Here is a 13,743-nt window from a genome sequence, read left to right as displayed (position 1 = left end):
TTTTTTCTCTTTTATACAGTAAGGGGGAATTCCCTTAACTTTGTAGATGTTTCCTTTAATTTCTTAAAGAAGCGCTGACATAGCGTGAAACGCGTCAACTCATTCTCAATCCCCACAGTTGTCATATTGCTGTAATTCACTGATTTTATTTGTCCAAAAAAAAAAAGTTGGATGTTTTTGAAATGCAACTGTCCGGATGGTTGCATTTTTCACTGTATTCAGCTAGACGAGCTGAAAAAGCACTTGAGTGTGTGAGGGCTGTATACCTTTTTTCAGTCTGCTTCAGTCTGGTCATGTGACCCCGTAGCACCCGATCCCCTGTGTTAGTGAGTGGCAGCTGCAGGGGAGAATATGGAAGGCCGCCAACAGCTGGGCTATGGAAGTCTGTGGGTGACATTTCTTGTTGTTGAACACCCCATGACACGGGAGCTGTAGCGCTTCAGTCCACTCAAGTCCAAGCATGTGAGCCAATAGCTCCAGCTCCCCTGTGTCATGGAACGCTCAACAACACCTGGGAAAACTGAGAGCTGTGATGTCACCCATTGGCTCCCATAGCCCAGCAGTTGTTGACACTCCATCCTCTCCCCTGCAGCTGCCACTCAACGACACAGGGGAGCGGCAGGATGACATGACCAGACTGGAGCAAACTAATAAAAACGGTAAGTATATAGATTTGTTACCTAGGGTAGGAAGGATTGGTAGCAAGAGGTGGGAGGGGACATTTTTAAGATTAGTTAGTGTTAGGCAGGAATTCTAATGTATGCCATTGCAGTTTGATGATTCAAGACCATAGTGAGCTAAGACTACACGGGGTCATAAGCAACTAAATACGATTCTCCAATACAATGAATAACAAAAAAACTCAAACATGTATTCTGTTTTTAAAGACATATTTTATTTACAAGGGTAATTTGGCACACAGCATGGCTGGCACACAAGCCTTGATACTATGTAATATACAGGTACAAATATGGAGGCTCCTGTGCAGTGATAGAGAGACGTATCACACTGAGTCATGTGATCGTCTCTCTCCAGATTGTCACAGCTTTATTTGTACACTCCACACCGACGTGCAGACCACCGGTCTCCTGTTTCAGCTGCCATAGGCAACCTCCACCAATCGGGGAGGGAGCACTTATAGTTAGGAACTCTTCACTTTCATTGGTTGCTGGTGCAATAAAAACAGCGTGTGTACATATATACACTAGTATAAACACAGATATACATAAAAAAAATTACTTTCACACATTGAAAGGTCACTCCACCTAAAAGTGGTGCATCAGTTTTGGTTAGATGCCAGTGAACTAAATCACCAATAGCACTGAGCCAAATGTACCTGGGTTCAGTTCACGGTGGGTTTGATGAGCTTTACTGAAGTTCTAATGTCAAATCCAAAAAACCCCATTGAAGTCAACGGTAGTTAAATCTTAGCAGTCATTACCAACTAGGTCCCTTTTCTATTGTGACTTTGTTAGTAGGATCTCCCCATTGTGTTGTTAATCTCCTTCCCCTAAATTGCTTCAGAGGGACTCCGTTTTGGTAGCTGGGTAGGCCAGAAGACACACTTCTGGGTCACTTCTGGTAACATCGTGATGTCAGCATGTAGTTCCTACCTACGCATTTCGTCATATGGTAATACATTTTCCCCCGAAAGACACATAAGACGGAGCTACATGCTGACGTCACTACGTTATCAGAAGTGACCAGGAAGGGTATCTATGTGCTGGCCGGTACTGTTTGGTATACTGCGCAACACATTTTTCAGATCTCAAAAGGAAGATATACAGTGGGTACGGAAAGTATTCAGACCCCCTTAAATTTTTCACTCTTTGTTATATTGCAGCCATTTGCTAAAATCATTTAGGTTCATTCTTCTTCCTCATGAATGTACACATAGAACCCCATACTGACAGAAAAACACAGAATTGTTGACATTGTTGCAGATTTATTAAAAAAGAAAAACTGAAATATCACATGGTCCCAATTATTCCGACCCTTTGCTGTGACACTCATATATTTAACTCAGGTGCTTTCCATTTCTTCTGATCATCCTTGAGATGGTTCTACACCTTCATTGGAGTCCAGCTGTGTTTGATTATACTGATTGGACTTGATTAGGAAAGCCACACACCTGTCTGTATAAGACCTTCCAGATCACAATGCATGTCAGAGCAAATGAGAATCATGAGGTCAAAAGGAACTGCCTGAAGAGCTCAGAGACAGAATTGTGGCAAGGCACAGATCTGGCCAAGGTTACAAAAAGATTTCTGCTGCACTTAAGGTTCCTAAGAGCACAGTGGCCTCCATAATCCTCAAATGGAAGACGTTTGGGACGACCAGAACCCTTCCTAGAGCTGGCCGTCCGGCCAAACTGAGCTATCGGGGGAGAAGAGCCTTGGTGAGAGAGGTAAAGAAGAACCCAAAGATCACTGTGGCTGAGCTCCAGAGATGCAGTCAGGAGATGGGAGAAAGTTGTAGAAAGTCAACCATCACTGCAGCCCTCCACCAGTCGGGGCTTTATGGCAGAGTGGCCCGACGGAAGCCTCTCCTCAGTGTAAGACACATGAAAGCACGCATGGAGTTTGCTAAAAAACACCTGAAGGACTCCAAGATGGTGAGAAATAAGATTCTCTGGTCTGATGAGACCAAAATAGAACTTTTTGGCCTTAATTCTAAGCGGTATGTGTGGAGAAAACCAGGCACTGCTCATCACCTGTCCAATACAGTCCCAACAGTGAAGCATGGTGGTGGCAGCATCATGCTGTGGGGGTGTTTTTCAGCTGCAGGGACAGGACGACTGGTTGCAATCGAGGGAAAGATGAATGCGGCCAAGTACAGGGATATCCTGGACAAAAACCTTCTCCAGAGTGCTCTGGACCTCAGACTGGGCCGAAGGTTTACCTTCCAACAAGACAATGACCCTAAGCACACAGCTAAAATAACGAAGGAGTGGCTTCACAACAACTCCGTGACTGTTCTTGAATGGCCCAGCCAGAGCCCTGACTTAAACCCAATTGAGCATCTCTGGAGAGACCTAAAAATGGCTGTCCACCAACATTTACCATCCAACCTGACAGAACTGGAGAGGATCTGCAAGGAGGAATGGCAGAGGATCCCCAAATCCAGATGTGAAAGACTTGTTGCATCTTTCCAAAAAAGACTCCTGGCTGTATTAGATCAAAAGGGGGCTTCTACTAAATACTGAGCAAAGGGTCTGAATACTTAGGACCATGTGATATTTCAGTTTTTCTTTTTTTATAAATCTGCAACAATGTCAAAAATTCTGTGTTTTTCTGTCAGTATGGGGTGCTGTGTGTACATTCATGAGGAAGAAGAATGAACTTAAATGATTTTAGAAAATGGCTGCAATATAACAAAGAGTGAAAAATTTAAGGGGGTCTGAATACTTTCCGTACCCACTGTACATGAGTTTTATCTTCTCCGGCCGATATTTAAATTTGGTTAAGAGTATGGGAAACGTGGCTTGCATAGACCCTTACATCATATGTGGTTTATGACTTCTGTATAATAAGAGGGTCATATAAGTTTGGTAAGCCTGAATTTGTTACCATTTGGTGGAGGCGATTCTGCTTGGGGTGGGAACACAGTAAAAGACCTTTATGGTGGAACATTTTCACAGTGAGGACTTTTACACTATAATTTAGGACATTCTGTTTTCACTTTTATGACAAGATATATATGTTTTTTTTTTATATATTAGCGTATTACAACCGATTTACATTTTTTGACTATGATAATATATATAGTGTAGTCGCTGCTTTCCACTTCATAAAGGTTTATATATACAATTCCTGTTTTTGATATGCCACATTTAGGCCTGCTAAATCAAATGCAGGAACACCAGCTCTGGATAAGAGTGATTCAGCACACAAGCATCTACAAAAAAAAAACTGAAATAGGAGGTGGAATGACCCTTTAAATACAAACTATAAAACATCTCTGAAAATACTGACACTTGTGTAATAGAAAGGCCAGCTAAGTAAGGCTGGATCTCGCCTTAATTGTGACCCATATTGATTCATCAAGGGCTTATTTTCTAAGTGAGACACACTGGACCCGATTAATCAGGGCTCAAGCAGCACTTTAAATTAGCTTAAGGCATGCTAAAGTGGCCGTTCAGGCAGTATCGTTGTATGTCATGTTAGCATACCTTGAGTGCTAGTTAGCATTCCTTTCAATGCTCATGCAGCTTGATGAATCAGGACAACTGTGTCTCTCTACGTCCAAAACTCCACTCACATGCCTACAAAAATGCCTGTAAGTTATTATTCCATGGAAGTTTCAACCTGCCCTTCCCATAAAATTCAAGGTAGTTTACAGGTATCTAAGGGAGAACCTTGTGACCTCCGCAAATAGTTCCTCTGCTGGTGGAGGCTTTGATGACTACCCCTATATGAGCCACTGTGGTCTGAAAGCTATGAAAGAGGCGAAGCTTAGAACTTTAGTAGAACTTCCCATTGAATAGTCATAACTTCTCACATTCTGCTGTACAAGGATATATTGTTGTATAGATATATAATAGTACATTTTTTTACATACTTGCCAACAATTCTCAATTATTTTGCAATGTCTAAGACTTCACAACAAATGGGTGTGGTTTGTGAGTCCAGGAAATATTTTATTTTAAAGGTGGGGTTTAGTCCAGGGCGTGGCCTGTTTTACATTGGTACTCATTGGCAAGTTTCGGCACTCTGGTGACAGTTAAAGTGTTTGAAAAGTCACATTGTGACTTTGTTGGTATCCCCTCTGGTTAATACAGTCATAGACTACAGTGTGTGTGTGTGTGCATAGGTGTGCGCAGCCTATTGCATTAGGGTGTGCACCCCAAAGTTTAAATACACATGCATGTGTTTGCCTACATGTACATGGCCCCGATACCTTACTCTCCCTGCTGGCAAAGTGAAATAGAAGTGTGTGGCACTTCTCTTATGGCAGAGCAGGTCCGAGGGAGATCTTTCCCATCTCCTCACTGGCAAACAGAGCGATAATGCTAATGTGCCCTAGGTGATTAGGGTGTGCCCAGACACACCCGGCACACCCTGTGTGCACGCCTATGTGTGTGTGTTATTTTCAATGATAATGTTAAATATCTTTTTCTCATGTGATCCCCCTCCGCTCTCCTTCCTTGATTGGAGGAGAGCAACAGGAGGGGCTGAGATTCCCCTCTGATTTCAGCCAGCCAGCAGAGGGAGGTGACGTGAGCATGCAGCTACGTTGTGAGAAAAGGTATTTATCATTATCATAAAAAAAAAAAACACACACACTGTAGTTTATGACTGTATAAACCAGAGGGGATACATGTATTTTGCTGCATATTGCAGCGGAATAAGGGCAGGGAGGAGATCAGCTCTCACACTGACAGCCAGGGAGGGAGGGGAAGAGGGGAGAGATTCATAACACACAGTGGGATGACAGAGGCAAGTAAACTGACCATGGTATCATGGCTCAGCAGCCATGATTACCGTAGACAGCACACACAGGGGGACACAGGAACAGGCAGGATCAACTAGGTATTTTACAACATAGAAAGGGACAAATTACACAACACAAGCACTGTGCTATAGATCATGCCTTAAAGGAACAGGATCTTTTTTTTTTTTTTTTTTTTTTTGGGGTTACAACCACTTTAAATGGGAGTCTGTAATGTATCAGGATACTGCATCTGTGTGAGAGACCCAGATAGAATCTACCATTATCTCCCAGGCATATGCAGCGTTCTCATAGATACTATTGCGTTTTGGCAGGTTCTATTTAGACAATTAGATACAGCAGCATTACTAGAATTAGAACGAAATGAGGGGATACAAAAATCTTGCAGTTTGCACATGAATATTAAAGTACACCTGTATTACAGGACAGCAATGTAAACCAAGGCCACTGGGGGATACCAAGCACCCTACGTTGTCATGTCTTACCGATTTGCCTGCTTAGTGCACGACCAAATCCCTTTAAAATTCCTATGTGAATACTGAAATTCAGTAAAATGGTATTTGCATTGGTACATCCCTCTATTTCCCATATGGTAATGTTGCAGCCTTCCAACAGATCTCTTTGGAAATGCATTGTGAACTTTACAGAAAACTTGCAGGGCAAGGCAACAACCACCATTAAAACATTTCTGAAAAAAGGTCCCCTGCTAAAGAATACTTTTAGTATTTAACTCTTTGATGTGGGGTAAGCCCTCACTTTGCTCTCTTGAAAAACTATAGTCTCTAGCACAGGGTTTCTCAACCAGGGTTCCTCCAGAGGTTTGTAGGGGTTTCTTGAGCAAAAAGCAATTTCTGACTCAGATATGTTCCCAATGACACCACTGATCTTTTTAGCTATCTGTAAGGGGGTAATTCTTGTCAATGACCAAAAGTATAGGGAGTATTCTTCGCATTTACCATCACACTAATGTATCACAAGTTTTAGATATAGTAAGTTTTTGCAGGGGTTCCCTGAGATGGGAATGTTATTTCAAGTGTTCCTTTGTGTTGAAAAGTTTGAGAAAGGCTGGTCTATCAGAATCTTCAGTGTTTCTGGGTGTAATGCAATCTTGTGTCCCCCTACTGCACACCGTGGTTAAATCTGCTGATCCCTACAACACTATAGGACACAGGGGCCAGCAGAAAGAACCACAGTACAAAATAGGGGAAGCGGGTATTCAGCAAATCCAGAAGTATTGGATGTAGAAGGTTCTTCTGGAGTAGTATTCCTTCAGCAGGGCAAACATCAGCAGAATGGACAGCAGGACAGTTGCATTTTAACTTTTATCTTTTACGGGAATGTTGCAACCTTCCAATAGATCTCTATTGCATCAATAATGCATTGTAAGATGCTGGAGGGGTCGTGCTAATGCTCAAATGTTTTTTTCAGGACAGGGCTCTGGTGGTGGTGAAATGTCCCAGTACAGGTATAATGCCCCATAGTAGTAAGGAAAGTTAGTTGGGATAATTGAATAAATAGTATAACTAATGCATCACTGTTCACTTTGAATGATTTAGAATCCCAAGGAACTATCATGTATGAAATACATTATTCAATGCAAATTGGAGAAATCTGTATGCATACAGTATAATAGGAACAATGAAAGTTTCTAATTCGAAGATTGGCTCCTCACTATTATCTACTGTCCCATAGCAGGCTGAACTTTCATGAAAATGTAAGGTCTGATTATCTGGGAACCCTATCTAAAAACAGTGAAAGGTATGAAAAAATGTAAAACACTCATCCTACACACTCCATCTAGGCGAGGGTGACGTTACTTCTTGGAAAATTTGATAAAGATGAGGATCCCAAATGCTCTCCTGCATAGTGCTGGAGCATCTTCCTGGGAAATCTTGGATCCTTACCTTTCCCAGGATCTCATGGTGTGATCCAGGGATATCACCTTTGCCTACAGATAACTTTAACATTTTTTAAAAAGGTAAAAATAGTTGACATTTTTCTCCTAAAATTTTTTGAAGTGCTTTTCACTGAGCATTTTCTAATCAAGGGGTGCGGGGAGGTTCCAGATAAGTGGACCTTGTGTTCTCATGTAAAGTCCACTTTAGTTTACATTGTACTGCATTACAGGTTTACGTTAAACATAATTATGGTTTCACAGAAAAAAACAACAATGAAATCAATTTTTCTGAATATAAAAAATACTAGTTAGGACAGTCACTGAACTTGATAAAAAAATTATGAACACATCTACTCATTCTTTTCTAAAAGACACCAAAAAAGTGCTCAGAACATATATGTTTAGAGATGACTGAACAGTCAACAAAAAAGCAGCGGAACCTTGCATGAGAAGAGATATTGACCTCTCTGGTGCCCCGTGCCTTCAACCTTCTTTCAATTCCAGCTTTGAAGCCTCCTTTAGTCTCTTCAGCCTTTGACACGTATGGGAACTTTGGATGCCCCTGAGTGTTGTTAAGTCCCTGTACTGATGTAGAAGTTGGAGGAAGGAACCGCAGCACATAATGGCAGACACCGGCATCCAACACTGCTGGGAAATGTCAAATACTGAAGAGAGTGAAGGAGGCTGCAGTGCTGGAACAGAGGAAAAGTAAAAGACAAGGGTAGAAGACCTTTTCTCTTGGTTAGACCCAGCTGCATTTTTAGAAGAACCTGACAGGGTCACTCTAAAAGAGCAATAAAGGGAACTTGGATTACGGTAAAGGAACTGTTAATTTGTTTTTGATGGTGCTGGTATCCGCATTATTTTTTCAATGCTTAGTGAAGCGCTGACTATGAGAAAAAATTTGGGTTTTTGAGAGTTCTCATCTCCTTGGCTTGCACCAACAAAAATCTGTCAGCAATGACAGTTGCTATGATTCTTTCTAAAGTTTTAAGCAGTAAAAAGTTTGGCTCCCTTAAATTTTCCAACTGCTCTGAAAAATGACAGGTGAAATATCCATCTAAACAAATTCTATTTTTACCGTTGTTTGCATTCTGAGGGGTTTTTCAACTTTTTCCTTTTTTACTAAACTATTGACTTTTCACAGTTTTTGTCATGCACTTTGACACCACAATGGTTTTTTATTGACTGAAAAAACAATTGGCCATTCTTTGCTACAAAAAAAGACTAAATATCTAAAGAGCTCCTGGAGATCCCTAAAGATGTCCTGGACTAACAGGTTCACAGGTTCTTGAGTCACTGTTTGGGGAGGTCCAGCATAGTGCGGTGGCAGTAAAATAGAACAGTTGCAGAAAACATAACTTGTAACAAAGTTCAGCAATTCACACCAAGCCTAGTGGGAAGGCACCCAATCGGGAACACTCCCAGGATGTACCAACAATGTGTAGTAGAGCAGGTCTCAGATGTGCCGACTGCATCTGTCTTGAGGGGCGGAATGCGGCCTGGCTGATCTGAACCCAAATGGGGAGTTCTCCAGGAAGGATGACATGTCCCTACTCTCTGGAACCTCACCCTACCGCTAATCACTGTCCCTGACAGATGGGTGACCTGTCCCTGCACTATCCACACATGAATTGCTTGCCAAGCCTGGGAGCCAGGGTCTTAAATTGACTATGCCTGTGTCACGGTTCTCGCCGTGGCTTTCAGACAGTCAGGCGTGGTCACCGTTGAGTGCCTAACATGGGATTGGAACCTGTGTGCTTTGACATTCTGTCCTGTTAACCTGCCTCTGAGCCACACTTCAGCTCATATGGATCCAGTCTTGTTAATCTGGTATTCCCTTCAGCACTAGGGGGCTGGACTTCACCTGAGTGTGCTCTTGTCTCTCATTGACCACCTGAAGCTAATTGCTCAATTAAGCAAGCTATAAAACACTGTCTCTCACTGAGAGCATTGTCAGTTCATTGCTGATCCTTCCTTGTGCCTGTGTTGCTGATCTATGTTCCAGACCTTGTTCCTGTTGACAGACATTGTTCCTGTGTTCCTGTTTCCCAAGCGTGTGTTCCAGACTGACTCCGGCTTCCATCCTTACCTTGTTGTTCCTGTGATCCTTATCCGGACTCCTGTCTTCCAGTGACTTCTGTTATTCCTGGACTTCCCTTTCCATTGCATTCCTGCCGGTCCTGCCTATTGGAGCATTGTCCCTGCCAAGCCCCCGTGCACAAATTCACAGGCCAGGTGGCTTTCTTACCTGGTCACCTTGGACTGTGGATATCTGCAAGGGTGAGCGTACATCTCTGCGTTACAGACTCCGACAAAGGTAAGCCTTGTGACAGCCTGACCCAGGATGGCTGCCAGAGTCACACGGGGTGGCAGCATCCAATCAGATAGCTTCCCCAGTGACCCTGGAAAACCATAGAGAAACCATGTTCTTTTTGATTTCCACTCCCTCTGCAATACCGCGGTTGAGTGCCATGTGCAGTGGAGAAAGTAGATTGCATCCGCCTACAACCATGTCAATAATTGGCCAATCTTTGCTGCAAAATAGTCTAAATATTTATAGATCTGGAGTTCTCTAAAGGACCTGGACTAACAGGATTCACAGCTGGTTTTCCGAGAGAGATCCCAAGGATTGGGACCTTAAGAGATGCCATCATCTATCTAATATCTCATGAAGACGGGCCTTTTGCATTAGCAGTGCTGGTCAAATAAATGTTTTTGAATGCAAAACATGGCAAAACGCTGCATATAATCTGCTTTCTGTGAATGCATCTCAATAGGACATGCTGCATCCAAAGAAATACAATGCATAGCAAGTCAAACACAACCACAGAACTTGTATCCGTACTGCACCATTAGCAAACTGCTTTCCTGTGTTTGAAGTGGCCTTCAAGCGCACTTCAAACCAAGGAAGAAATGCTCATATACACAAGCCCTAAAAATGATTTTATAGTTTTTAGAAAGACTTAGTCTTTTTACAAAAACCCTTGAATTATTATCAGATAGGTAATATAACAAAATTTGAAATGTATAGTTGGGCTGCCTTATGGATTAATGAAAGTGCCTTTATGGTACATTAGCTACCAATTACATTTCAGCTGTCATTTTCCTAGTGCAGGTTGGTTTTTAAGTGCATCTATTGGCTGTTATGGCAATTTTTTTTCTTCCCTTCAGTTTTTACATATCAGACTCGGTTTGTCTGTACAGTAGACCCAAGTATAGTGACTACATCTTGGACTTTGTGGTGCCCATTACCTGTGTGTTTTTAACACATCGTTTTAAATGTTTCCTCAAAATGATGTGTCTGATTGTCATTAAACACAGTCCACAGAAGGATTTTAACACCTTCACGGTCTAGATTTGGATTTTTATTCCAGTACAAAAGTGTAGACTTCAGACAGTTTCCATGGATACCTCTGGTGCACATCCAATGTCTTAGCTCTGCTTGGCTTGCTTGACACGTACCTTGAAAGTACTCATAGTACCACATTTTACATATCATTCCTATAAGTTTCAGATTTCCTTATAATGATATTCCACTCGTTTACATCCTTTAGGGACAAAAACCTTGTCCATACAATTGTGTTTTAGATAAAAATAACAAAGTCACAAATATATTTTTCATCGTCCTTTCAGGTAATGGCTTTAGCCTTGGTAGTTGGCCTTTGAAAGAAATCACCTTGACAGTTCAAAATAAATACTTAAAAAAAAAAATCACTAAATAAAAAAAGGTGAAGCAATGTTGTTGCCTATAAACACTGACAGGCAATGTGCTTATTATAGATAATTACTACATATAATAACCAAACCGAGGATTCTTGGTATGTGTATAATCTTTGTCGCTTTCCTAAAATCAGTTTTTCCTCATTCAAAAGAAGAAAAGAGTTTTATAAGTTTTTTTTTTTTGTATTCATCCTCATGGTAATGAATGTTTATTAAAACATGGCAACCTTTTTTTTTGTAACATGTCTATGCTTGTTAACACTTTTTCGGCATATCACAGTTCAATGGTCTCGCTTGCAATGCTGTTTGAATCTGTGGTTTGACTTTTTTCCATTAACCTCCTGCCAAAGGATTTCTCAGGCTCGCTGCTTTTGGACATGATGCTAGGTTGGGATCCTTGCTTTAAAAGTTGAGACGAAGGCGTGTCTTCGAGAGGAAGACTTTCCACTGAAGATAGACCATGGCGCCAAGGATTCCAGCTGATTTTGATGGACCCTCTGGAAACGCTGTCTATGGAGCTAACCGAAGCCACGGGTTCTGTTGTGACATCTCGAGGAAGCTCTTTGCTCTGTTGTGTACTTTCACTCTGAGAGTCCATCTCTGTCGTCGAACTACCATTGGCCAAGCTGTACAGGTAGTCTGGATTGCTGCATCTTCTCATCTTCAGGTCTGCAGAAATTAAAGGGTCTATAGTTTGGTTCATAGCAGAACATTCTTTCAGTGAAGAACATGAGTCTTGTCTTGTTAAGTAACTGGGGTACTGAAGGCTGGAATCCAAAAATATGCTATCTCGGACCAAATGCTCTCTAAACAAAGCCTCATCAATGCTTCTGCTCAGATTGATGGGTGATGGAGGTCGAAACTCCATATCAGCCAGTGACAGCATAGACTCCTTTTCAAAACAAATACTGGTGTAAGAGCGGCCCATATTTACGTTTTGAGATTTTGCAGCAAACCTCACTTCTGGCTTTGATCTGAAAAGAGGCGATGAAGAACGACTATCGTTGCCAATCCCAGGACCTTTTGTCTCATTGTTCTCTTTGATGATTCTAAGAGCAACATTCTCAGCCTGGTTTCTGATAATACTTTTACTTATGTTGTTGTTGACCATCTTGTCCTGGATGCCGTTCGTCCAGTCGTAGCAGTTGTTTGGATACTCTGGTGCCTCCGTTTTTTTGTAGGTGCAAAAGTAGCTGATGATCTTGGACCAGCATGTGTGATCGCTGCTACTGCACTGTAGACAGAAGCTGTGGGAGGCTACAAATATCATGGAGAAACACAGAACTAATTCAAAGATCCTGTACCAGAACTGGAGGAACCACCAAGACCAGAAAAACTCATTTTTCCGACCAAGCAGCCCATAAAGCCATAATATAGCATACACCTGCATGCCACAGCAAAGGAGTCCAAAAATACTGCTGACTAATAACACTCTGGATGATGTAAACATACACTTTATACTTCGTCCTTGGGTTTGAACCACTGCTATGTCTTCAACGGGAGATACCCTTTGCGTTTCATTTACAATATCTTTGCTGCTTTTTCTTAGACGGTAATAGGCCACAAAGTTGCCCACCATGAGAAATATGCCCCAGGAAATAGAGAGGATCTGCAAGACCATGTTTACAGAAGGGTTCAGGAGATGGGTTAGAAGATCAGCGCTCAGGAGAACAATAAAGTGAATAACTGCTATAACAGCCAGCAATGCCAGGCTCTGAAACTTTGGAGGCAGCAGCTGTAGACGGGCAATCTTCAGAACCAAAAGAACCAAGGTAGCAAATGTGGAGATCATAAGTGGGAATGTGACATTGCAAAGGACAAGAGCAATAGGTCGTGAAATCTTCCCCTTTGTCCCATAAGGATCCAGGAGAAAAAATACACCTCGAAGGATTCCAATCGCAAACAAGAGGCCATTTGCAATAATAACATAAGGGAGGTAGGTCACTTGTAGGATGGGAGATCCGATAAGGTTGACAAGTGCAATTAAGGATAAAAGAAGAAATAGGGAACCTGTGCCATAAACGTGCATATCCCAAGCAAAACTTAGAGTGTGCCGAAGGTCATCCCACTTTAGAAGTGTCTTATTCGTGCCAACAAATTCACACATGCCGCCGTTCTTGTTGCAGATTGGAGTCTCTAGTGTTGGTCTCTTAGAGGGGAAGCTAGTTGGGACGTCAATCAGCTGTGGCCGACGGAAGGCCCTTTGGGTTGTGACCCTTATTTCCCCACGACGACCGTTCTTTTTGGACCCATTTTGGAAGACTCTGGTTGTTGCAGACTCTGCTAGCTGTGGATGTTGAGTTTCTAGCACAGGGTCTGAAAAAGAAAATTGATAGTAATAATTAGAAGTCTGGATTTAATGAACACACCCATAAACATACATCTAAACAGTGTTTTTTAAAAGGACAGTTGTCACTGTAACAGAAAAGGGAGGGGAAATCTTCAAATTACAGCCCCTATAATGGTGAAAACCAGGGCTTTTTTTCTCAGTGCAGGAACTCCTCCCTTCTGAGTCACCCCTTGACTCCGTCCCTTACCCCACCTCCGAGCATTGTTCCTTGGTTTCACCTCTTACCCACCTCCCAGTACCACCCCTTTTAGAGCATTAACGATAATAAGAAAGGCAATATAATAGATCTAGAAACAATGGACACCCCAGCGACAATAAAGCC

The 13,743-nt window shown here is 42.1% G+C and overlaps 1 protein-coding gene across 1 annotated transcript in view; it reads right to left on the bottom strand.

Annotated features, from left to right (window-relative positions):
• Positions 1 to 10,343: 10,343 nt before the first annotated feature.
• PRRT3 (proline rich transmembrane protein 3) overlaps positions 10,344 to 13,743 on the bottom strand; it is a 102,427-nt gene continuing 99,027 nt past the window's right edge. Inside the window, exon 4 of the mRNA XM_082265781.1 lies at positions 10,344 to 13,387. Coding sequence (XP_082121907.1) covers positions 11,346 to 13,387 — 2,042 coding nt within the window. The 3' untranslated portion in view covers positions 10,344 to 11,345. The remainder of the gene's footprint in view (positions 13,388 to 13,743) is intronic.

This window comes from Pelophylax lessonae (genome assembly GCF_965119305.1).
Source record: "Pelophylax lessonae genome assembly, chromosome: 8".
NCBI classification, from domain to species: domain Eukaryota; kingdom Metazoa; phylum Chordata; class Amphibia; order Anura; family Ranidae; genus Pelophylax; species Pelophylax lessonae.
The sequence above is the reverse complement of the archived record's forward strand: the minus strand, read 5'-3'. Positions and strand labels throughout refer to the sequence as shown.